This window comes from Mustela lutreola, chromosome 13 (assembly GCF_030435805.1).
Source record: "Mustela lutreola isolate mMusLut2 chromosome 13, mMusLut2.pri, whole genome shotgun sequence".
NCBI classification, from domain to species: domain Eukaryota; kingdom Metazoa; phylum Chordata; class Mammalia; order Carnivora; family Mustelidae; genus Mustela; species Mustela lutreola.
In genome coordinates this window covers 34,551,515-34,578,616 of record NC_081302.1, presented here as the reverse complement: position 1 = coordinate 34,578,616, position 27,102 = coordinate 34,551,515, and the positions used below count along the sequence as shown (strand labels likewise).

General features: G+C 36.5%; 2 protein-coding genes across 3 annotated transcripts in view; one reads left to right on the top strand and one right to left on the bottom strand.

Moving 5' to 3' along the window:
* Positions 1 to 74: 74 nt before the first annotated feature.
* Positions 75 to 24,677, top strand: BORA (BORA aurora kinase A activator). The gene is made up of 12 exons (XM_059144439.1): positions 75 to 291; positions 1,236 to 1,403; positions 3,702 to 3,808; positions 6,228 to 6,273; positions 9,196 to 9,277; positions 13,497 to 13,562; positions 14,449 to 14,505; positions 15,130 to 15,353; positions 15,914 to 16,046; positions 18,273 to 18,886; positions 22,964 to 23,077; positions 24,367 to 24,677. Exons 2-12 carry the CDS (start codon positions 1,251 to 1,253, stop codon positions 24,391 to 24,393), a joined length of 1,623 nt encoding a protein of 540 aa, XP_059000422.1. The 5' UTR covers positions 75 to 291; positions 1,236 to 1,250; the 3' UTR covers positions 24,394 to 24,677.
* The window catches only part of DIS3 (DIS3 homolog, exosome endoribonuclease and 3'-5' exoribonuclease), a 31,357-nt gene continuing 27,600 nt past the window's right edge, over positions 23,346 to 27,102 (bottom strand). For both annotated transcript variants that reach the window (XM_059144435.1, XM_059144434.1), the window contains exon 21: positions 23,346 to 27,090. In XM_059144435.1, the coding sequence (XP_059000418.1) occupies positions 27,007 to 27,090 (84 nt within the window). In that variant the 3' untranslated portion in view covers positions 23,346 to 27,006. The remainder of the gene's footprint in view (positions 27,091 to 27,102) is intronic.

Here is a 27,102-nt window from a genome sequence, read left to right as displayed (position 1 = left end):
CGGCGTGAGGCTGCGTTGATTTAAATTTGGAGCCTCGTTACTCTGCGCGGAATGCGAAGCGAGGAGTTGCCATTCGAACTTACTACGCGGCCTCGATGTCATTGGTTGGTTCGCGGACAGCGGCTCGACGCGATTGGCCAGTTCCCCTCAGGGCCCGTGCCCTGGTTGGCCTAAGACAGCGCGGAAGCGGGGAGTTAAAGAGTCTATGCCTGTCGTGGAAGCTGGACTGGCCCCTCGGGAGCGCCCAGGAGTCGCCTGTTTGGGGGGCTGCCTTTTTATACACAACACTAGGTACGTTCTTTGTCGTCCCTGGCCTTTCCTCCTGTTTTGAACCGGAGAGCCCACTTTTCCTTTCTCCCGACCCACCTGCCGGCTGTCCCCGGGGTGAATGGGAGCAGCGAGGGAATAGGTGCGGAAGGGGATGGGGTGGGGGGCGCCGAGCAGTGATCGTGTGGGCTTGGGAGTGACACTGGCGTGAGTGTTCACCTCTTCTCTTCTCCCAAGGAAGCCAGCTGCTTCAGCCTTCCAAGAAGTAGATTCTTTCTCCCTAGTCTTGTCCCCCTTTGACTGAAAGTAAGTGCAGTCTCGCATGCTACCCTGGGTTTTTAGCGGAAGAGAGGAGGTTTCAGGAGAGGCAACCAAAGGAGGCGGTTAATTTCCCTGCTCTAATCAGTCACACTTCTTGAAGCGGGGCTGAAGTGGAAGTGGAGGACACACGCGCGTGCACAAGCTTCCTCGTCACGTATTTGCTTGCTACCAGTCATTGTTGTTTAGCAACTGTAGTTTAAGAGGTAATTGTTGGGATATCCGAAGGATGTTTAGAGTCTTTAGAGACTTGCAGTAATGAATAAAGAAACTATAGGTAGAAGTCTTTTCGTTGAAGAGTTTTGTGTCTGCTCCTTGAGTTGCCTCGAAAGCAGACCTGAGCTTATTCATATGTGGTTGACTGCTGCCTGTGTGCCACTTAACTTTCTGAGCCTAAGTCTTCTGCAAAATGATATCACAAGTAGCGTACGTCTCTAGCTTTTAAGATTATTTCAAGGGTCACTTTAGAAAATGTATGTGAGGCCTCTTTGTGAACTGTAAAAATAATAATAATAACAATAAGACCCCCAAAGCGTTAGATTTTGAGGATTTTTTTTTTTTTTGCGAAGTATGTTTCTTGAATACATTTTAGTTGTCAAAAATCAATGTGGAACCTTGTGGTTTTAGTGTTCATAATTATTTCTTTTTAGTTTTCTCTCTCTGCTATGGGAGATGTCAAAGAATCAAGGATGCAGATAACACCGGAAACTCCAGGAAGGATCCCAGTTTTGAATCCTTTTGAAAGCCCTGGTGATTATTCTAATCTCCATGAACAAACTCTCTCCAGCCCTTCTGTTTTTAAATCAAAGAAATTACCAGTAAGTTATTCTTGACTAGTGTATACGAATTATTTTAAATGTAAACATCTTTCTTTGGAAGTTAAGGGAGAAACTTCCCCTGGAGCACATATGTTTGAAATGTGCTCTTTTAGCTGTAATGTTCACTATAGTGTGTGATTGGGCTAAATATAAATTAAGTAGATTTTTTTTTTTTTTGAGTTAGAATTTTTCTTTTTTTTTCTTTCAGTGGATAACGTGTTGACTTCCTGAAACTGGGTGTAGCTAGATACTATGATTGGTGATATGTTTATTAATACTATATTTGAGAAGAAGCTGTGTCATCTAATTATCTATTCTCATTTATTCAGCAAATCTATTTGAATGCTGTTGTGTTAGATAAAGTACTAGGCATAGAGAAGTAGTGAGGGTCATTAGACACAAACTCTCAAGGAGCTTGTATTCTAATGCAGGAATCAGCAAGCTTCTTCTGTTAAGCGCCACAAAGTAAATATTTCAGGCTTCGCAGGTCATCTTGTTGCTGTTACAACTAGTCACCTCTGCCTTGTATCACAAAAGCAGCCATAGGCAATAGGAAAAGCATGAAACGTGGCTGTGTTTCAATAAGCTTTCTTTATGGACATTTGAATTTCATGTAATTTTCACATGTCATAAAATAATAATTTTTTAATTTTTCTTTTTTTAAACTTTATTTTATTTTTTTCAGTGTTCCAAAATTAATTGTTTATGCACCACACCCAGTGCTCCATGCAATATGTACCCTCCGTTATACCCACTACCAGGCTCACCCAACCCCCCCACCCCCCTCTCCTCCAAAACCCTCAGTCCGTTTCTTAGAGTCCACAGTCTGTCAAGGTTTGTCTCCCCCTCTGATTTCCCCCAACTCTAGCTTGCAGTTGTATAAAAAGAAGCCAACATATACTCTAAAGGAAAAGACATAACTAATCTAGCAACTTCAAAACAATGTATGTGGTATTAGTGGTTAGGGCGATCAAGGGTGATATGGAAAGGAAAGTGCTCTTTTGTAGATTAGGGAAGACTTTGTAGCTTTAGCTTATTTTTATTGTTATTTGCTACACTGGAGTTCTTTTGAAGTATGATCTTTTAACCTAGTAAATTACCTGGAAAAACTGCCAAGTGCATTGCTGTTTATGCTATGCTTTCATATCTGTTAAACTAAGAGCAAGTAAAGTTTTACAGTTACGGACTTTATATTGTCATAAATCTGACCTCATGATTTTTGATTGAACTGTATTAAATTTTAGTTATCTGGTAATCTAGAATAAATAGATTAGCTGCAAAATAATCCTCAAAGCCAGAATGTGTGGAATGTTGGATTTTTAAGCCTGATTTTATTAAAAATGCATTAGGAATTACAGATTAGGATTTGGGTAAATTTTTGGTTCAGTTGGATAGTTGAATGCAGAAAAGCAGCTGTGATTACCATTTTCATAATTGTTTTAAGTATCAACTGTTTTATGAGCTTTTGCAGGCACTTCTGTACTTAGGACTTCATTCAGTTCATTCTTAGTGAGAGTAAAGAACTTTGATAACTCTATAAGAGATTTTTACTTTTACTTTGGTATGTTGCGTCACTGATGAGCAATTTCTCATTAACTGATGAGGAATTTCTATACCTTTATACTCTCCTGTGATTTTTTTTTCCCCATTATTACATGATTTTAAAAATCACCCAGTTGGGGGGCGCCTGGGTGACTCAGTGGGTTAAGCCGCTGCCTTCGGCTCAGGTCATGATCCCAGGGTCCTGGGATCGAGCCCCGCATCGAGCTCTCTGCTCAGCAGGGAGCCTGCTTCCTCCTCTCTCTCTGCCTGCCTCTCTGCCTGCTTGTCATCTCTCTCCGTCAAAAAAAAAAAAAATCACCCAGTTGGGACACCTGGGTGGCTCAGTTGGTTAAACATCTGCCTTTGGCTCAGATCAAGTCCCACACTGGGCTCCTTGCTCAGCAGGGAGCCTCCTTCTCCCTTTGCCTGCCACTCCCTGCTTGTGCACATGCGCTTGTGTGCGCACGCTCTCTGTCTCTCTGACAAATAAATCTTAAAAAAAATAGTTTAAAAAAAAACAAAAATCACCCAGATGGAAGATTTGGATATTTTAAAATACAGTCCTGTAAGTTGATTTAGTGTGATTTGATTACCATTTACCATTTAATTTAGTGGTAAAGACAAATTTTAAAATACAAGGTTTGAAATACTTTTGCATTATAACCAGTCACGTTATTTCCAAAGCTGACATCTGTTAGCATTTTGATGAACTATTTTAGTTTGCTTTTACTCATAAGTTCACTTTCTTTTGTTAAGACTCCAGGGAAATTTAGATGGTCTATTGATCAACTAGCTGTAATAAATCCTGTAGAAATAGACCCAGAAGACATTCATCGTCAAGCTTTATACTTAAGTCATTCTCGGTAAGTTTTCCTTTTTTGTATCTAAGTATAATAAGATATTCTTAAGTGAAGAGAGATGGGAAATTCCAAAGGTTGGATATATTTATATGTAAAGATATCGGGGAGGAAAAATTCTGAGACAGATTTATTGTATCTAAATGAAGAGTGAGTTCAAAGAGCTCTATCCAGAAAGAGATTTCCTTGCAAACCTTAGTAGGAATTTTTTTTTTTTAAGAGATAACTTTCCTCTGCTACTTATGGGATTATGGGATAGCTGTGCTTTCCAGTACTTGGTAGAGGGAAGAATATTTTGAAATTTGTACCTTTCTACATGATTGTGGCTTCTCCCACTGAATTTTTTTATTTTTCTTTATGGTGGTATGGGGTAAAGCAAAATGCTCTTTCATTGCCATCTATGTTTGGGGAAGCCTAAAATCTCAAAAACACATTGAATGAAAGGGTATTCATTAGCAACAGAGAGAGCTTTTCTAGATATCACCCAACTTTGATATAACACCCTTAGGAAATCTAAACTACATTGTATTGAAGTCAATCTATTAATCAGAGCAGCCTTAACTTTTTGATGTGTTACGTAGATTTCCAAGCACTGGTGTGCCTCAGACTGGTGGCAGTCTGCTTGATGATGTCCAGTGTAGGGAGAACTTGCACTTCTTCAGTGGAACAGACCTAGCTTTTGATTACATATTACTGTAATTTATAATTATAAGTAACAGTGTTTGTTAATAGTTTGGGGAATTCTTGTTGATGTCATTTGTATAGTCTGATGTTTTAAATATTTGAAATAATTGAACACTGGTGTGACCAGCTTTTAATTTTTATCCCAAGGTACATGTTGTCAGTCCAAAATAATGGGTGATTGGTGTATTTCAGTAGGTAGATTTGTAATACAAAAGAGGAGAAAAGAGTGAGAAAGATCCTAATTTTAATTAACTAATGTAATTCAGTAAATGATTACGGCTTCCCCAGTGGATAGTGAGTACATTCTCAACAAAACATTCCGATTCATTCTTAGAAACAAGCAGTGACTTCTAGTGTCTCTTCCTATCTAATCCGAGTTTCCAATTTCAGTGCTTCCCACTCTTTATTACTGCTCCACATAAAAAAATGATAACTGTAAGGCAGATGGGTGTAAACAAATGAGTCCATCCATACGGAAGGTGAGCGATCCTGAAAAGGCCCTCCCCTACTCAGGATCCATTCAGGGTATTCCTGTAATGGGTATGCGTCATGCTGGTGTTCTTGGATGTAATGGTCGGGGTACTCTGTCCTCCTTGACTTCTGAGAACCCTCAATGATCAGGTTCTATAATATTTGTCTAAACTAATTTTCAGTGCTGCTAGCAATTGCCTGAATATTTCAGGTTCTTAAAGTCCCTCTGATGAAGCAGAAAATGTTTCTGAATGAGGTGATACTAAATCAGAGCTTAGTAAATATTATAGGCTATTATTATTATGCACTGTTATTTTGACCTGGCTTATGTACATGAGATACAACTGAGTTATTTGTCCCCAAAATGGCTGTTGTTCAAGCTGAGATACATGGATTATCATTGTAACGTATTTTCTCATCATTCCTTTACTTGAAAAATTCATTTGATTTTAATTTGTGAAACATACATTCTTAGATAAGGTTTGTTAAAGCCACAAATACATATGTGAAACATTTTGAGTGACAATCATTTGAATTGTGAGAAGAAGTATTTTACCAATTTATTAACAGAAAGCAAATAATCTTCCTTGGGATAGATTGAAGTGGTCCTCCAAGGCTAGCTGCTTAGTCCTTGGCAAATCTATGCCTTGTGCTCGAGACCCAACATTTTATGTTAAATCTTGTAGCTAATAAGTTTGTGTTGTTATAATTGCAAATTGTATCAAAGTGGGAAAAAAATCATTTGGACAGAATTCTATATTGTCATTATTTCATAATTAATATTTTTTCATCTTTATTCAGAACTGTAAGGGTGATAGTTTCTTTTCTTCTATTTCAGAGTAAGAGTTGATTCTAAAATTATAGCTATGATAAGCTTGCTATAACTGAAGAAAGAGAATCCGGACAATTTTTAGATTTCTGTGGAATGAAATACTTCTTAATTTACGATGGTTAAAGGACAAAGTTCATTCAAATTACTTTATGTTGTTAATAGTAATTTAAAAATTTTATCAATGTAAGCCCTTTAACAGAAAATACTATTCCATTCAAACTGAATGGGAAAGAGGGAGGTAAGCCTAACAGCACAATGTCAAATACCTAAATACTGTCATTTACTGAATGTGATAAGATACCAATTTTGCTCTTAAAATAAGACTAACATTTGCCAGTTTTCAACAGAATGAAATTATTTCTTTGAAAGCTTATTATTTTAAATGTTCAATCAGCTGAAGTAATGGCATGGTTATGTTTCTTCTTTATCTCTGTATAGAATAGATAAAGATGTGGAAGACAAAAGACAAAAAGCCATTGAAGAGGTAACTTAAAACTGTTACTGATCATAAAGCCAGTTAAGCATCAATCCTGCGTGCACATCACCTCTTTTAGGAAGACTTCCTTCAAATCCTTTACTCTTCCGGATCGCCACCAGCCTGGCCTGTCCCCAGCTGTGTCTGGTGCCCTTCTGTGCTCCCATAAAACCGATGTTCAGCTATGCCAGCGCCTGTCATAGTGCTCTTGTGATACTGTAATGATTTGGTTTAGTGCTTCTTTCCCCTAGGCTACATTCTTTTTTTTGGCCAGTGTTACGCTTTATTTATCTTTTCATTTTCAGGGTTTAGCCAGTTTGTCTCTTCCTTGTGCCTTCAGCATACAGATGAGCACAAACTTCTGTTTCATCTTGGAGTTTATATGTAGAGAAAGTTGAATCTTTTCAGACCTTGAAAATCGAGATTGGCTTTGGCAGCAATGTTGTTGTTAATGCTTTGAATTTTTAAGGCATAGAATATATTTCATGAAATAAAATACCTTACTAAAACATAGTAAAAAGTTTATTTCAAATGTAGGGGTTTTTTTTAATAAAAATAATAAATTAAGTTTTTCACTTTTTGCTCCTTTGATAATCTCCTCTTAGAGTGCAAGCCAGGCTTATTTATCTAATTATTGCCCAGAAAATCTTTATGTCATGGCAACATCTGTTTTTCCTTTTTCCCTTGCTAGCCCCCTCTACCCATCTCTATTCCTTAGCTATATTTGGCTCTTCTACATGCCAGAAGACTTCCACTATGGACTATGTAGAGATTAAATGATGCTCTGGCCCCTCCTGCACTTATTTTTCTAGTGTTGGCTTGGGTTGCAGATACAGCATATTTCTTCAAAAACCACTGCATGTGCTTTACTCCTCTCAAACATTGTACTTCTTTATATAGTAACTTCAGAATTTTCATTCTGATCTAATCACTTGTTTCCACCACAGTTGAATATTCTCAGACTGGATCGCATTTCCCAACATTTTAGAAAATATGCTTTCCCTTTAGAATCCTCAGCTTTAAAGGGAAATTCAGCAGAAAATTTAAGAAAATGAAGTCAGAGGGAAAATTAGGGTCAGTCTCAGTGTATCAGAAACAAGTTAATGATCAGAAACAAATATTTTCAAATATATAAATTTTTGAAAGAATAATTATGTGCATAGTCAAAAGAAAACAAAATTTAGACTTCAAAGAAAAATTACAAAATGAAAATGAAAAACTTCTTGTTTCCCCTTACTTCCTAAAAGTAACTATGTGACTTTTATACTTTCAGGTTAATTTTATGTATATAACAATAAATGATCTTTAACAAATAGGATTATCATTCTCATATTGTTTTGCATCTCGCTTTTTTGCTTAATAACGTTTCATAGGGTTTTTTTTATTATTATTAACACATACTGATTTTTAGTAACAGCATAGTATTCCTTTGAATGACTGTGTTATAACCTAACTCAGCCCCTACTGATAGATACATAGGTTGTGTTTGGTGTTTTGCTATCACAAATAATGCTTCAGTGAACACACTTGTGCTTATATCTTTGTGTAATGGCAACATACTTGCTAAGTCAGGAGGTTTGTGTTCTCAGTTTTGCGTTCTCAGTTTTGGTAAATTTTGCCATACCGCCCTCCCAAAAGGTTATAGCAGTTTTTACTCCTGGCTGTGTTCTGATACATGCTGTTTTTTCATGCCTGCAATAATGGTTATTATTCAGCTTCTTAATTTATATTCTTATCACTTTAAAAATTTCATCTTGTTAATTTGGATTTATATGTTTTTCATTTTGAATGAACTAAACATATTGCTTTGTTAGTTGGTGGGTCCTTTATATTTTTTTCTGGAAATTGTACTTATCGTAATCTCTGCCGCTCCCCCCTTTTTCTTTTACATCTTTCCTTGTGTCAAGGAAATTGTTCTGTACCATATGAATAGCGAAATATAAAGAAAATGTTTTGGAGATGCCTGGCTGGTTCAGTCCTTAGAACAGAGGACTCTTGATCTTGGAATTGTGTGTTCAAGCCCCACATTTCCAAAAAAAAGGAAGGAAAGGGAAGAAAAGAAATTGTTTTGAGTTCCTTCCAAAACAGAGAGAAGAAAGGGAAAAATACTGTGTTAGACTTTATTTTATACTGGAATGCAAAAAGGAAAGACCTGTATCCAAATGCTCTTATCTCCATTTGAGTATACTGGTGTACTGGTTTAACAGCTAGCCCTCTGCAGGAGGAGTATGATTTCTAGCAATTGCTGCTATCTCTAATGTAAATACCCAGCCATGGCCAGTTTCAAATGAGTGCTGGGACGTTACCCAATTGTAAAGGAAGTGCCACAGCCCACAGTATATGTGGGAGTCCCACCAGGCTGTTGCAAAAGCCACTATGAATCTCAAGAGCATGGATACTGGGAAGTGTTCAGTAATTAGTGAATAATGAGTTAGGGCGTTTGTTACCTTTTTGTTTTATATATTGTAAGTTTACAAGTTTTTAGCATTGACTTTAACAAGTGATGCACAAAATTCCTGAAAATTTAATAATTAGATCTTGAGAGCCAGGATAAGCCCTTTCCAGCACACCATTCACACCTGCTTGTATACATCTATTTCCATTTATTGCTGCTTTCTTCATCCTCCCTTTTGTTATCTTCACCACCCTCCCCAAATTGCAAGGGATTAAAAATATTTCTCTATGATCAATGCCCTTAGATTAATTTGCAAGTTTTAAGTTCCAGTGGTTGAAGTATTAACAATTCTCTTTATCTATACTTTACATTTCTTCTATTTTACTTTTGGTCATTTGTGCTTTTAAGTATTAAAATTTTTAAATGTTACTATAAAGTCTATGTAACATGTTTAATGATTTTTTTGAAAATAACATGGGTACTTGTTTGTATTTGGGGGGAAATTATGCCTAATTGTATGACTTTAATTTTTCTAGTTTTTCACAAAAGATGTCATTGTACCCTCTCCTTGGACTGATCATGAAGGGAAACAGCTTTCAGAGTATCATTCCAGTAAATGTGAGTGTACTAAAAATCATATGAATAAAAATCGTAAAAATCATATAGTCGTAAAACTTAGTGAATGTAAAGCAATATATAGTGAAGTGTCAGCTTCTCTGCTTTGATAAGGATACATGCTAGATTTTTGGATACCAGAAGATTTAACCTTTTAAGGGTCTGGTTTTCAAGTATGAACAAGTCATGAGTATAAAAGGCACAGCATAGAGAATATAGTCAGTGATATTGTAATAGTGCTGTATGGTGACAGAGGGTAGCTCCACTTGTAAGCAGAGTATAACATACAGAGTGGTATAGAGTCGTCAAATTACTATTTTGTACACATAAAATTAATATAACATTGTGCATCAACAACAAAAAACTGCTTAGAGGTTACAACTGAAAATGTGAATAAAATGTACAGAATTCTTACTTTTGGCTGTTTTATTCTGAATTTAGTTTTTTCTTCATGACCTTTGTGAATATCAGTTATGATGGTGATAGAGGATCCACTGATGCAGAAATAGTTGGTACTGAATCAAGAACTGAGTTGTTGGTGATTTCTGCCTAATTTTCAAGGTTAATATTTAAAATGAAGTTCTTAAATTGCTTTTTGCTAATTTGCTGATTTCTTATAAAGGCAGAGGAAATGTGGACACTTGACCTCTAGGGCAGTATAATATAGCTGATTATATACAAAATTAATAAGGAAATTGAAGGACAAACCAGTAATCTTTTATTTTTTTGACTTCAGGAAATAGTTATCTTTTATTTGCTCTCATTGTCCCTTGAGTTGTGAGCAGTGTTCAAGTATCACTTGTGTATTTCACTTGTACATTTCAGTGAAATTGCCCACTTTCCTATATAGTATACATTAATTATGCTCTCAGCATAAGAAGGACTGTTCCATTCTTTATCAAAAATACAATTAATTGGTAAAATGGATTGAGCCCTTGCCATATGCCAGACAGTGCTAAGTGCTTTCAGTAATTCCTTATAATAGCTCACCTGAGGGAGGTACTCTTATGGGCCTCACTTGATGAGAAAATCTAGTTTTAGAAAGGTTGAAGCACTTGTTCAGGATGACGAAGAATAAAAGTGGTAGAACCTGGATTCACAGCTAGACGTTCTCAGCTGGAGTCTGTTCTCAGCCACAACAAACTGAAGGTAGCATGCAGTAGTGGATGGAGACCAGAACTGGAGACCTCCTGCTCTTCCCAATCTATCTCTCCCTCTCTCTCTCTATCTCTCTCTCTATATATATATATGCTTTATATGTATACTTTATATATATCACCTATAGGGGTTATCTTGATCAAATTATTCAGTCTCTTTAGACCTCAGCTTGTAAAATAAAGGAGGTGAACTATGTAGTTGTCTCTCCTAGATCTAAAATTTCTATCCAGGGTGACATTTTCATTGACACTGGTTTTTTTCCCCCAACTCCTTTCACGTTGATTTTTGAACAGGTGAATCTACCTTCTGATGTGGTCTTTTTACTGGTAGGCAAAGGCAGAAATGCTTTGGTTTATTCACAGTGGCTTATGCTGTTAACTTTTACTATTATTAATACTTGTGCAGCAAGGTGCTTCAGTGTGTTTCTATTTATGGACATGAATGAGAATTGCTTTGGCATATACACATAGACTGAGAATTCCTAGCACATAGACTGTGTGTTTACCTGTTTTGACTATGCAGTGGCCCCCTTCTCCAGAATGACTGCACAGTCTATGTGACCACCAGCAGTGTCTAGGATTCCTACATCCCCACATCCCTGCCAGCACTTGGCATTATCCAGCTTTCAAATGCTTGCCTTTCCTTTTTTAAAATTAATTTTACTTACATTCAATTAATTAACATACAGTGTATTATTTAGTATCAGGAGTAGAGTTCAGTGATTCACCTGTTGTATATAACACCCAGTGCTCATTAATGCCCAACATCCAATTACCTCATCCCCCTACCTACCTCCCCTCCAGTGACCCTCAATTTGTTTCTCAAGATTAAGAGTCTTTTTTAGTTTGTCTCCGCTGATATTGTCTTGTTTTATTTTTCTCTCCCTTCCTCTATGCTTCTGTGTTTTGTTTCTTCAATTCCAAATATGAGTGATATCATATGATAATTGTCTTTCTCCGATTGACTTATTTCACTTAGCATAATACCCTCTAGTTCTATCCACATCGTTGCAAATGGCAAGATTTCATTTTTTGGTGACTGAGTAATATTCCATTGTGCATATATACCACATCTTCCTTATCCATTCATCTGTCATTGAACATTGGACCCTTTGCATAGTTTGGCTATTGTGGACGTTACTGCCATGAACATTGTATGCTTGAATCACTGCATTTGTATCTTCAGGGTCATTACCTAGTAGTGCAATTGCTGGTCATAGGGTAGCTCTGTTTTTAACTTTTTGAGGAATCCCCATGCTGTTTTCCAGAGTGGCTGCACCAGCTTGCATTCCCACCAGCAATGTAAGAGGGTTCCCCTTTCTCCACATCCTTACCAGCATCTGTTGTTTCCTGACTTGTTAATTTTAGCCATTCTGACTGGTGTGAGGTGGTATCTCATTGTGGTTTTGATGTTGAGCATTTTTGCATGTGTCTGTTGTACATTTGTATATCTTTTTTGGAGAAATGTCTGTTCATTTTTCTTGGTAATTTCTAAGATACCTTGTTTAACAAAGTTATATTGGTTCTAAACATTTCATATACCATCTCCCATTCTGTCATAGGTATGCCATTTTTGTTCTTGATGCTGTTGATTGCAAAGAAATTTTTATTTTGATGTAGTCAAGTGCATAAATATTTTTTTTTCTCATTTGATTGTGTTTTAAGCTTATTTAAGTCCTTCCAGGAGGAAACAACCAAGGAAACACTTGCAATAGAGTTAAAAAGCATAGTAATGTTGCAGTTGGTGTCTTTCTGATCTAAGGAGGTGAGGGAAGGCATGCTGGTAGAAGATAATTTCAGCTGAGACCTAATTAACCAGACTAAGCAAATAAGGGAGAAAAGTCAAAATAGTATGAGAAATAGCTAAATGTGAGAGAGAACCTGGTTTCTTTATGGTGCTCAAATAAATAGTGTTTAGTTGGAGAACAACTGTACTAGAGACAGACAAGGTTTTGAAGGGCTTTCTGCGATGCTGAGGTGTTTGGACTCTAGCCTGAAGATCAAGGACATTGTAGGGTTTTCTGCAGCAGAGTGCCTTGGTTACATTTGCTTTATAGGTCACACTGCTTACAGCAAAGAAAGCATTCAAATGTAGGATTTTTATTTATTTATTTTTTTATTCATTCTGACATTATTTACTAGGATACTCTAATTTATTTACCCACCACCCACTTACTCATTCACCCATTTACTTATTTAAGTTTATTAGGTTACTAGACTTTATTCTATAATGTTCTTTAAGCCTTCTGGCATTTTTTTTGTTTTTTGTCTCCTTGCCTTTTCCTTCCTTTAATTTTGTTTATATTAGTCATTTTAGTCATTGTGGTTTTTTTTAATCTCATGATTTTCAAGTTATAAAACTTAGTAGTCATTAATTTTCAATTAAAAAAAAATATTTGCAGGGGCGCCTGGGTGGCTGTCATTAAGCTTCTGCCTTCAGCTCAGGTCATGATCCTAGGGTCCTGGGATCGAGCCCCGCATCAGCCCTCCCTGCTCTGTGGGAAGCCTCTCCCACTCCCCCTACTTGTGTTCCCTCTCTCACTGTCTCTCTCTGTCAAATAAATAAAATCTTCAAAAAAAATTATTAAAAAAATTTTGCAGCCCTACCTTTGATTCCTGCTATGAAAATAAACTGAACATAGTTTTATCAAACTTTAGGTTTTGTTGAAATGATCTGGCATTTTAATTCAGACAATTTATATAACCCATTTTGCAAAAGCATTAAGCAACAGAGATCTGTCTGAGGACTTTGAGGTTTGACTAACGTGCATCCTCAGTCTTTTAAGATTGACATAAATACAGAGTAACCATACTTTCCTTAAAAAGAGTTATTTGTTTCTCTTTATTTGCTGTGGTAGTTCTTCAAGTTTTATCTTTGTGCTTCTTCAAAATTTAAAAAACTAATAGAAGCATGCCAAATTATTATATGTTCAGATACTTATTTTAAAACTGTTATAAAATGAAAGTTTTCACCTTTTTTTTTGTTTTTTTACTCTGGAAAAGGTCACCCTTAAAGTATATGGAGAATATGAAATGTAAGATTTGACACTTAAAATGTTTTATAGGTATTAATATAACTAGTGAATCTCCAGTTGGACGAAAACTGACCATCCATTCTGAGAAAAACAATGGTGAGTGTGAATATAATCTGAAATGAAGAATGTTCCACATTAAGCTACATTTGATTTTAAATTCAGTTTTTGTGATAACACTTTACTCTGAAATCAAAATTATTTAATTATGAATGAGCCATAGGAGAGCTAATTTTTTTTTTAAAAATTAGAATACATATATTCCTCCATGTTTTAGAAATAGCAGTAGTGTGTGTGTGTGTTGTTACTGTTATTTGAAGCATGTGAGTCGATTTCTGGTGTTGGAAAGCATTTTTCTGAATATTTGTGAATAATTAGGATATCTGTACCCAATACACTTGATCCTTGAACAACATGGGGGGCAAGGGTACCAGCCCCTATGCACTCAAAAATCCATATATAACTTTTTTACTCCCACAGAATTTAACTGCTAGTAGCCTACTGTTGACTGAAAGCCTTACTAATAACATAGTCAATTAACAGGTATTTTGTACGTCATGTATTATGTAGTGTATTCTTACAATAAAGTAAGTTAGAAGAAACCGTTAAGAAAATCGTCAGGAAGAGAAACTACATTTATATAGTACTGTACTGTATTTATTGAAAAACATGGACATTTCAGTAAACTCATGCAGTTTAAATCCATGTTCTTCGGGGGTCAGCTATGGAGATGGGCTTCTTTTCAGAGCCAGCAGTACAACCAGAAATTAACTCTTACCACTAACACGTTTATGTCAGAGCTTGAAGGGGTGGCAAACTGCTTATAGAAGGGTGGCATGTTTTTAATAGAATGCATAAATGAAATAATTCAATTTGTCTGGAACAGCATGGGGAGATGGTTGATTGGGAAGCACATGGTAAATTGCATGTAATATGCTTGCATTGATTTATCCGTGTTTGTATTTATTTATCTGCTTACTTCCAGCTGCTTGTCAGACATTGCTATCTCTTCCTGTGGATTTTAATTTAGAAAATGTATTAGGTAAGTATTGTATTTGTTTAAACCTTTAATAACTTAGACAGAAGGTTTTGTTTTGATGGCTTTTTGTAAATGGAAGTAGGTGGCAGTGTCTCTTTCTAAAGAAGTGGGGATATAGTCCTAAACTTTCTTTTTCTTTAACTTGGCCTGATTAGCCTTTTTGTCATAATGAATTTTGCTGTAGACATAAACTATTCATCAGCACATCTTATTGGTTTACTTACACTAATAATGAAGTATTCAAAAAAGAAGGAGTAATTTCATATTTCAAATGTCACATATGCAATTAAACTTTGCCCTCTTTTTTGAACAAAATTCAGATAAATAGTACATGCTGGGTTTTTTGTTTTGTTTTCAAAGATTTTATTTATTTGACAGAGATCCTAAGTAGGCAGAGAGGCAGGCAGTCAGAGAGAGGGGAAGCAGGCCCCCCACCAAGCAGAGAACCCGATGTGGGGCTCAATCCCAGGACCCCGGGACCACGCCTGAGCCAAAGACAGAGACCCCAACCCACTGAACCACCCAGGCGCCCCAACATGCTGTTTTTTTAAAAAATCACGTAACTGAAGAATAATTGCTCTTTAAAATGACTACTTTTGTCTTTACTTCTGCTATTATTAAATATAGGTGACTATTTTAGAGCTGATGAATTTTCAGATCAGTCTCCTGGAAACCTCAGTTCTTCATCCCTCAGAAGAAAGCTGTTTTTAGATGGCAACGGAAGTATTTCTGACTCCTTAACTCCAGCTTCTCCCAGAAGTCCTTGTGGTGCTCAAGCCTCACTGGAGGTTTTTTATTCGATAGATTTATCTCCTGTACGGTGTAGGAGCCCTGTGCAGACACCAAGTTCGGTAAGACGTTGTGCTTGAAGTGTGTTGTGTAGTTGGCTATAGATGGACCTGGACACTCATTTTGTGCTCAGGGACCGAATGGTTGCCTTTAGACTTTATATCTCATGAGGGTTAGCCTAGTTCACATTTTGTCATTAGTCAGGAATGTTTTGGTGAGACTCCATTTTTATATTTAGGTGTATACAGGATCAGATTAGTCATGAGTCTCAAGGAATTTCAGTGTAAGTTGTTTTCAGTACAGGTAAGGTTTTCAGTACACCACAACTGGATTGACATTAATTGAGTAATCTAATTTAAAGGTGCTCATAAATAGCTGCTCCTATGAAATAGAATGGTTTGTTTAAAACATGGCATTTATATTTTATTTTAACCAACATACTCTATTTCAAAATGTTTCTAACAGTCTTCTTAATTGTTCTCATTATAAGATGCTTTGCCTTTTGGTGAATGACCAAAGTTTTTAATGACCTACTTTGTAAACGTGTTTTGAAGATGAAAGTAAATAGCATATGGTATAACAAACTGAGAAAGAGAATAGTATAATTTTATTTTTATCACAGGGGCAGTTTTCTTCCAGCCCTATTCAGGACAGTGCAAAAAAATACAGCTTGGGAAGTATAACCAGCCCTTCACCTCTTACTTCACCCACTTTCTCACCAATTGCATTTCAAATAGGAAAGACTCCACTCTCAGGTATGTCTCATAAGAAAATCCCTAATTTCAGTATTTACGTTTACCAACATTTGTTATTAAAGACACTCTTCTTTAACTTGTTCTAACTGTAGAGCTTCTAAATGATTACTAATCTTCAAAAATTTAAAAACTGGTGTTTTTTTGTTTGTTTGTTTGTTTGTTTTTTACAAAAGGAACAGTTTACCTTCAAAACCTGGATTCTCAACAAAGTTCTACTCTAGTATTAAACTAGAGTAGTTTAATACGGCCATCTGATTAGCAGTATTTATTATCAAGTGTTCTTGTAAAGGGAATCAAAGAAAGATGGCAAATTTAGAGTTAAGTTGATTTCTGTGTGCCTTCTGACCTGTACTTTCAGAATTTGGTAATCAGGTATTCATATTTTGTAAAGATATATTTGTTTGAGTCAGACTTTTAAGGTAAATATAGTGTGTGGAAATTTACGTGTTTCTCTTTGCAATGTGTTAGTTTCTCAGAAAAAAAAATTGTAACTCCTTTTGAAAAAGTTAAAAGAGTTATTCATAATAAAATTGGAAACCTGAAAACTACTTTTGTTAGTGTATGTATATATATATTTTTTTGCATAAATACATGTGTACTTTTATGAGGAGATAGACACACACCCCATAGTTCTATGGTTTGTTTTTTATTTTGTTTTGTTTTTGTTTTGTTTTTAATTTATTTATTTGACAGAGATCACAAGTAGGCAGAGAGGCAGGCAGAGAGAGAGATGGGGGAAGCAGGCTTCCCGTCAAGCGTAGAGCCCGATGCGGGGCCCGATCCCAGAACCCCAGGATCATGACCCGAGCGGAAGGCAGAGTCTTTAACCCCGTGAACCACCCAGGTGCCCCAAGTGGTCTGTTTTTTTCACAAAGAATTGTACTGTGAACATTTTCATAGGTCTTTCAAATCATTTATTATTGTATGAAACGGTGATTTTTAATCATTGATCATGGATATATCATTTGTTTTCAACCACTGATGAACCTTACTTCTAATTTTTTATTAAAATAATTATTTTTGTTTATACACTGTATTTAAATTCTCAGTAGATTTGGTCAAAGGAGGTGAACGTTTTTAAGGATCTTGATGAATTTTGTCAAATTTTCTTCATAAAAGGTTGCATCAATTGAAATTTTTATCAATAGAAAAGCCAGTTTCTCCCATTTAGAAGTACTGGTATTACCATTCTTTGTGATGTTTCTTTTTTTTTTTTTTTTTAACTTTTTTTTTTTTTTTTTTTAAGATTTTATTTATTTATTTATTTGACAGAGAGAGACCACAAGTAGGCAGAGAGGCAGGCAGAGAGAGAGAGGAGGAAGCAGGCTCCCTGCCAAGCAGAGAGCCCGATGTGGGACTCGATCCCAGGACCCTGAGACCATGACCTGAGCCGAAGGCAGCGGCGTAACCCACTGAGCCACCCAGGCGCCCCGTTTGTGATGTTTCTTAATTTGTTGTATTACAAAAGAGTTTCTTACTGCTTTAATTTTTGTGTCTTTGATTATGATGCTTTTGAACTCTTTCCAAATACTTTCCTTTATTTGAGGGTAGGGATTCTTAGTTCATACTTCACAGTTCATTTGTTTTGTTAAGCAAATGCTTTCTTATTGCTTTAACTTCTGTATTTTTTTATTGTTTGTGTGGCTGACCATTTCATGTTTATTTGCCATTGGGAGGATTGTTTCTGGGCCCTTGCCCTTTTTTTTAAACTTCTGTTTTTGTTAAGCCAGTGAAGTTATAAGAAGCATTATATTTTAAAGCACCTTTACCATTTTGATTATCATTGTTAAGCTCTTTCTTGTTGCAAATATTATTTTACAATTTTTTGCATGCCTTTTAACATTGCTTATACTGTTTTTGCAAGGTATTTACCTGCTTCATTTACCAGGTATAGCTATTAACTTGTAGCTCTCTGCTGATTTGTCCAGTATCTTCTTTGTATATGAGCACTATTACTATAGGAGCAATGTGTTTATGAGGAAATAATTCTCAGAGAATAAATTATTTTTTTTAATTAAATGGAAGTGCCCGAGGAATTCTTTTTGAAGAGTCTTATCCTACTTATTGAGACACAATCATTTGTGCTATTCTTTTTTAACCCCAAAACTTCACTTCAGTAAACAGTACACTCTTCTAGAAATCCAGTTTTTCGGGCATTAAAACCTTAGTAATGTCTTTTCCATTTGCATGTTCTTATGATGGAATTTTTCCCTTTCAATCTTTTAGAACAAAGAAAGTTTACTTTTCATTCCCCTGATAATTCGTCTGGAACAACACATTCTAATGGAATTACCAATCCATGCATCAGAAGTCCTTATATTGATGGCTGCTCACCAATTAAGAATTGGTCTCCCATGAGACTCGAGATGTGCACAGGTGGTACACAGTGTCGGACGTCCCTGATTCAGATACCTTTTGCTCTTGAAGCTCACGGGGAAGACGAAGAAGATCAGCTGAATCTTCCTTGCGCAGATGCCTCGTCACCAGCCATGGACATGGGTGGAGTACCCCTGCGGCAGGTGAAGAGTGACACTGCTGCCCATGGCGCACATTTGGTAGTGACCGCCATGTCTATTACACAGAATCAGTCCAGCACTTCTGAGAAAGAATTAGCACTGTTGCAGGATATTGAAAGTGAGAAAGAGAACAACACTGTGGATATGGTTGATCCCATAGAAATAGCAGATGAGAACACTTGGATTAAGGAGCCAGTTGATAATGGGAGTATGCCCATCACTGATTTTGTGAATGGGATTGCCTTCAGTATTGAAAACTCTCATATATGCATGTCACCTCTTGCGGAGAGCAGTGTCATTCCTTGTGAAAACAGTAACATTCAGGTAAGAAATTTTAATACTCTGGAGTCCTTTACTTTCTCCCTTATTCTTTCTTTTTCTGAGGTTATACTAAGAAAATGGGTTAAATGTAAGGACTAGAGTATTATACAACTTTTTAGAAGTATCAATACACGATGATACTAAGAGGGTTAGTTTCTTTTAATTGGGACTGGTGGTGTATATTTAATAATCACATTCACTGGTATTTTTGTTGTTGTTCTTAAATATTTTATTTATTTGACAGAGAGATCATAAGTAGGCAGAGAGGCAGGCAGGTGGGGGGGAAGCAGACTCCCTGCTGAGCAGAGTGCACAATGCGGGGCTCGATCCCAGGACACTGAGATCATGACCTGAACTGAAGGCAGAGGCTTAACCCACTGAGCCACCCAGGAGTCCCACATTCACTGTACTTTACATGTGTTAATTTATTGAATCTTCACAACGCTCTTGTGAAATAAGTGGACAGTTATCCCCATTTTACAGATGAGGAAACTGAGGGTCAGAGAGGTTAAGTAAATTACCTTCATTGGTAGCAAGTAGTGGTGCCAAGATTTGAATCCTGCAGTATGTATGGCTTTAGAGCTCAAGTTCCTGAATCTGAGTTTGTACTGACTCATGGTAATAGCTGACATGAACGTGGTGTTCAGTGTGTCAGGTGCTTTTCCGACCACATTATATGTAGTCAGTCATTTAATTTTCCCATCATAATTCTCCCACCTTTTCAGAATGCTAAAATTTGAAACTCACAAGAGGATTCTAAATGACCCAAAATTAAATATAATCATCTGCTCATGTTTTTATGTCTATATTGTCTCTCCTGACTTCCAAGATCGTTGCTCAGAAAAATACACTAGAATTGCTTTTATATCTGGTAGCTTCTAAATTTGGTTCCTAAGTGAAAGAGCACTTACATCAAACTTAGCCTTCAAGGTATTAACTTTTCCTCACTACCTTTTTTTTTTTTTTTCCAGAACATTTATAAAAGAATCAAAATGCTTTCATTGAAATACACTTTAATCATCTAACTCAACTACCCATCAGAAGCCTATATCACTACTAAATTGTCATCCTCTCTATGCTTGAGTGCCTGCAGGGGAATATAATCCATTTTGGGGCTTCTCTTATCATTACAGGCCTCTGCCTTATATTGAGCTAAAATATGCTGTCTGGGATATCTACCAGTCAGTTTCAGTTTGACGCTTTGGGCCATATCGTAATAATATTTACCATTGGTAGAGCATTTGATAGTTTAGAAACTTCAGACATTCTTATTTTCCTACCACAAAGGCTACTTCTAACCACTTGAAGATAGCCATATTTTCTCAGGGCCTTTTGACTTGCTTTATTGTGGGCTGGTTAGCTTCCAGCTGCGGTATAAGCTGTCATCCCAGAATGTCCCTTCACAATGGGAATTCTCTTCACCTTTCCTATGTTCTGTCTTCTGTTTTCTGCATTCCATTCTTCTCTTTCCTGGTTTACCTCTTACTTTACTGGAACATATTTTCTGGAAGCTGTGTGAAAAGGAGTACATATTTTAGATACTGCATGTCTGATCATGTATTCTTCATTCTCTCACATGAGAGTTTGGAAATAATTGTCCTTCAGACTTTGAAGGCATTGTTTCATTGATTCTATTTCATTATTGCTGGTGAGGGATCTGAAACCATTTTAATACTTAATCTTTTGTATCTGGTCTCTTTTTACCCACCCCTGGACATGTATAAAATCTTCTCTTTGTCTACAGTGTTCAGAAATTTCAGCGATTCTTCGGCGTGGGTATCTTTTTGTCCACAGTACTGGGCTTTTAGCAGAGCCTAACGATCTGTAAACTCATGCCCTTCACCTCTTCAATCTTTTTTTTTTTTTTAATAATATCTTAGATTTCTCCTCTCTCACTTTCACTTTTCTTTCTGGAATTTCCTTGTACTTCTCCAATTTTTAAAAATCCTTCCGCTATATTTTTTATCTCATTTTTGTTTGTGCATCATTAACTTCTAAGGCCTTTTGTGGGTGGAGGGGGTTGTTTTGTTTTTGCTTTTGGTATTAATTTAAAAATCTGTAGCATGGCTGGCAAAGCATCTAATAGTCTGACCTTTACCTTACTCGTCAGCTTCATTTTGTTTCCTTTTATTCTCTTCGTTCAGTCACATTAGCTTTCCAGAGTTTTAAACAAAGAGCCTTTCCCCTCCACAGCTTAGAATTCCTGTCTCTCCCACTTTACCTAGTTAACTCCTATTAGTTTTTTAGTTCACAGCTTAATAATCACTTCCTCAAAGGAGCCCTCCGTGATCACACTAGCCAAGCTAGATCCCATTATATGCTTTCATAATTCCATGTACACTTTGCCTTCTTTCCATTCAGACCATTTATCGAGCAGTCATATATGTTTTTGTTTATCCCAGAACTTATGTGTAATAGCTATTTGTTAAATGTTTGGAATGAAAACAGAATAAATGTATAGGTAAGTTCAACCAGAAGGACTGTATAAAGTGAGAACACAAGCCATTTGATGTTTGGAACCCTGAGGAGACGTCAGGGGTTTGTTAAAGGAAGCAGAGCCCCCAAAGGAAACTGAGAGGGACCAGCCAGAGAGAGGGACATGAGGAAAAGCATAGTGTTAATATAACATCTTAACCAAAGAATGGTTATTGCTGTGAAAGTAAGAGCAAGGGATATGGGGCTTAAAAAGTGGCTGTTGAGTTAATAACGGAAGTAATTTGGTGAGTGAACGACGCCAGGGTAGAGTGATGAAAAGTGAGTGGAAGGAGGGTAAAGGAGGTGAAGTAGTGAAGAATTATGTGTAGAAAACTGAAGAAACTGTGTTGTGAGGGGAAGGGGTATCATAGTCAGAAAAGAACGTTCAAATCCAAGATCTTTTTGTAGTTTTTTAACTTTGTTTTTACTTTAGATGGGAGAAACTAGCATATTTAAGTTGAGAGGGAGAAGAGTAAAAAGAACAAAGAAAACTAGAAATTGGGCAGGATAATTAATAATAATAGGTATCAACTATGTATCCTTTTCATGTACCAGAGATCAGGGCAAGTATTTTAGTTAGAATCTTTTTTTTTTAATTAACATATAATGTGTTATTAGCCTCAGGGGTACAGGTCTGTGAATCGTCAGGCTTACACACTTCACAGCACCCATCATAGCACATAGCCTCCCCAGTGTCCATAACCCCACCACCCTCTCCCTACCCTCCTACCCCCAGCAACCCTCAGGTTTGTTTTGTGAGATTAAGAGTCTTTTATGGTTTTACAGTTAGAATCTAATCCTCATGATGCCTTACAGCAGATAGAATAAATATAATATATAAAATAGTAATGAATTTTATACATAGGGAACTGAGGTCTGTGAGATGGGATAGAATCTAGAGCTCTGGTAAGAGGTAAGAGGATTAACACAAGTAACCCTTCCACTTTTATAGGGGACCAAGAGGTGACGGATGGACACGGGTATATATATTCGTAGCTGGGGTCTAGCGTGGTTTAGGGAGCTTGGGCTTGGGAAAGTGAAGTGGCAGATTTCCATTTATTTCCTAGCTCAGTTAGTTTTATCAATTTCGGGAATTGAGAGCTTCTTTGAGTTTTATTGTAATCCTGACTTTTATCTAACGGTTGTGAAAGTAACAGGAAAGCAAGTTCATAGTGGCTCGTTCACAGATTACAAAGGACACTACAAGATGTATTTTATCAAAAGGAATAGTTTAATACAGTGACAACCTTGAAGAACAACCAGTTCTGTATAGAATTACCTTTTATAGTTCTATATTTTAAATTTCATTATAATCAACATTAAATAGTATTATTAAATATGACCAATATTAAATAGTACATTGTATTACTTGCAAATGGTAGTATTCACTTAAATATTCACTTAAATATTTTATATATTTTTATATATATAACTCTACTTATTTTATATATATAACTGTTAACTGGTATTTTATGTGAGTATATAATTCAGAAATACATTTTATATAAATATTTTTAATTTTACTTAGACATAAGAGTTCCTCTAATTTTGTGGCTGAGTTAGTTTGCAGTGTTATCCTTAGTGTTTTTTCCTCTTCCCTGGCAGATGGATAGTGGCTATAACACACAGAATTGTGGGAGCAATATTATGGATACGGTTGGAGCAGATAGTGATGCACAAAGCTTGGAAGTTGAGAGTAAATCTCAAGTTTTTAATAAGGTATGGAAAAGACAGAGAAAGCTTGATATGGTTGTGTAAGTATTTATTATATATTACTTTTTTCAGGGGCACCAGTTGGTGGAGCATGTGACTTGATCTCAGAGTTGTGAGTTAGAGCTCCACCTTGGGTGTAAAGATTACTTAAAAATAAAATCTTTAAAATAAAAAATTTTTTCAGTGTATTTTCCACCCATTTTGCTTAAAACTTTGTTAATCATCATCTGTTTATGCCTCATCCTAGTTTGGTTCATTTAACAGAGTATGGTGGTTTTTTTTTTTTTTTTTTAAGATTTTATTTATTTATTTGACAGAGATCACAAGTAGGCAGAGAGGCAGGCAGAGGGAGAGAGAGGGAAGCAGGCTCCCCACCGAGCAGAGAGCCCGACACAGGGCCCAATCCCATGACCCTCAGACCATGACCCGAGCCGAAGGCAGAGGCTTAACCCACTCAGCCACCCAGGTGCCCCAGTATGGTGGTTTTTAAATCAAAACAGTTCATTTTCCAAAATAACTCTTTGGCTATGGGAGAGGTTAAGAGGTTGGAGAGGGAGAGCTAGTCCTACTTTGGAGCAGGCACCTGAATTCCTTTTCTTAAAACTAAAGAGGAATGGGAATAAGGGGTGCCAAGACAGTTTTTTTGGCCTCTAACATTATTTCAAAGTTAAACATAAAGAATTTCGATCATTAAGAAAATGATACAACTGAGAGACCACACATCAAAATAAGAACTCTCAAAAGTAAGGGCTCTTTTCTTTAAAATCCAAAAGCCTTTCAAGACTATAAATAACATACCTTACCTACTAAGTATTTGTACAGAGGTATGCTTTTGATTAGGACATTTACTGTACCTTCTTGATAGGATGGTTGTAACTATATTTGCATATTTGAGGAAAAGCCATCATAATTATAGGCACTGATCAGGAGAATCTTTCATTTTTATGTCAACTTGTTCATAAACACAATAAACACCAGCAACTGTGCAACTGAACATAATTCTCTCCCAATGAATATTAAGATATAATATGGAGGCTACCTTAATTTCCTTTTCCTCCATTTTCTTGAGGTGTTTGGTTGTAGTTGTTCATTTAGAAGCAAGCAGGTAGGGTACAGGAAAAGGACTTTTTGATGCAGAACACTGATTTATAGAAATTCCTATCTTCACTGTGCTTTTAGAATTCATAAGGAAATCTGCATTTAGGTTTTAAAACATGGTAGTTGTGCCCTGCACCCTTGAATGGTCCTATTCATGCAGCAAATAAGGTATTTTCTGCTTTTTCCCCACCCCACAGGAAGACCGTGTAACACAGAGGTGTTGAATGAACACAGAAACTTCCCATCAAGGCAGCAGTCCATAGAATACCTCTCAAAGCCGAGGTCCATCACTCAGTGGCTCCTCACATAATTTTTATGCAGAGGATCAATAATGGGATCGTGACTGGGAAAAAGGTGCTTCAACTAACATGCTTAGCTTTTTTTCTTTCCCCCCTTAATGTGAAAAATCAAGGGCTTAGTGACACGGGAACAGAAAAGCTCCTGGAACTTTCAACTCATCGAAGTACAACTGTATTTTTTTTAATAAATATTTTTGTACTTACCTTGATTGATGTGTTTAACAGTAAAAAAAAAATTTGAGAACAAGGACTTTGCTCCTATCCCACAGGGTTAGTGAACTGCCTAATAGTAAACCTTACCAACAGGACAGAATTTAGCAGTAGTTTTAAGAACATGTAGAATTGTGAGGGTACGGTTTTATTTTACATAAAAATATGTGACTATACAGATGAATTTACATTTATAATCTTTGTGAAAGAAATAAATCTTAGATATAAAATGAACTTGAAGAGTACGAAGGAGATTAAGCATTTTCCCAGAATTTTTTAATTCTTGATTCGTTCATTTGTGTACAAATTCTGTTCTAGTTACTACTTCATTTTTTTTTTAAAGATTTTTATTTATTTATTTGGCAGAGAGAGGGAGAGAGATCACAAGTAGGCAGAACAGCAGGCGGAGAAAGAGAGGGGAAGCAGGCTCCCTGCTGAGCAGAGAGCCTGATGCAGGGACCTCAGGGTCTCAGGACCCTGAGAGCAAGACCCAAGCCAAAGGCAGTGGCTTAACCCACTGAACAACCCAGGCACCCCCCAACAGGGCTTTTTGAATGTAATATTCCATGTGCTGCTTAGCATAAAAACTGGCATTAGAAGCCTTTTAAATTACTGAAGACAAGGCTTTGGATGAAAATAATGATTCTGGTCATCTTGACCTATCCAATAAGAACTAATGCCTGAATTAGGCTTTCCTCCTAAATGAAACCAAGAAAACAAACATGGGAAGACCAAAGATTAGCCATTGCCTTGTTTAACCAAGAAGCCTCCCTTTCCTTCTGTTGCAAGTAAACTATGGGCTGTCAGCAAAGGATTTTTAAATGGTGGAGAGGTGGAAGTCAAATGGGTTTTGTGACACATTCAAGTTAGGAAATGTAAATTTTTGTGGGAACATAGCTGCGCGTGCTTACATCCTGTCTGCGGCTGCTTTCACGCTGTTCAAGGAGAGTTGAGTGCGACGGTTGTAACCGAGAATGCATGGCTCACGGAGTCTAACATGGCTGTCCTTCACAGAAAAGGTGTGCGGACACTCTTGCACGTGAGCCCGCTACTTGGTACCGAGACCAAAGCCATCTTCGTTCAACTGAAACAAGTTCTGGCTCAACATGGGGGAAACTGGAACAGTCACTCAGCAATCGCTGGGGGCCTAAATGACTGTACACCGGGTCATTATTCCCATTTAGTAGACCTTTGATTCACTTGCTGGTCCTTCTCACTGGACTGCAAGCTCCTTCAAGGCAGAGACAGTTCACTTGACTCTGCGGAGCCTGGTACGTTTTAAGTACTTTAGAAATTGAATAAGCAAAGTAAAGAGTTTTAAGATAACTATCTCAAAACATTCTTAAAAAAACAAAATAATTACTAATCTTTGTGATGAACAAGGCACACCAAGTTGTAATATTTACTTAAGACTGTTCCCTTTAATATGTTCTTACACAATCCCCCCTTTTCCTATAGAACCTGATACATACACAGTTTAAAAGCCATTCATGACCTGTGTTTTATAAGTAACATGATGCAGATGTTCAAAGTGCCATCTCTATTTGCTCTTTGAGCCCTAATGCCTTATTTTGGGTGAGATGTGAGCTAACGGTCAAGGATGATGATCACCATACTTATTATCTGGTATAAAAAAAAAAAACTTATTCTAGGCAGCTCCAAATATCCTTCTTGCCTTCCTACAACATTCATCCCAAACACAGCTGTTCAGGACCACTAATAAAAATGCAGGAAGCTTTTAACAGTAAGGGAACACTTCATATAAATTAGGTACATTAAAGATGGCAAAGGACTGAATTCCTTGACAAATCTTGATGTCATTGTCTTGAAATCTAAAAACTACTATATCAAACATGGACATCTTTCAAGACTTAGAAAGAACAGATTGTTCCTGACTTCTGAAAATGTTCTATTTTCCTCCATAGGAAAATGATAGGGTTTTTTTTTTTCTATCAATATTAATCAAATTACTTATATAAAATTAATCTGTTCTTTAGTGAGCAGACGAATGCTCCATTTAAATGATCTTTACAGATCCCTGAGGTTGCTATCTTGTCACTATTTAAGTGATGGATATTCAATTGAATTTTTATGCATAAATAGTTCAGTTCAATCTAGAAATGAAGTAGCAAGCATGATGGGCCAGACACAGTCAACAAACAGTTCAATAAAAATGCAAATTTTTAAAACCATTATAATGTATTTAAAAGTAACAAACTGTATCACACACTTCCGAGGTTTAAAAGTGTTCTCTCAAGGTTTTTTTTTTTTTTTTTTTTTTTTTTTTTTAAAGAAAACCAGTCTTTGAAGTTTTTTTGTTGAGGGTAGCTATTTCTCACGTTTCTTCTTCTTTCTCTCTGGTTCATCAATGTCCATGTTTGGAGTATCAGCCGAAATGCTTATTCCTGGTATCTAAAGTAATGC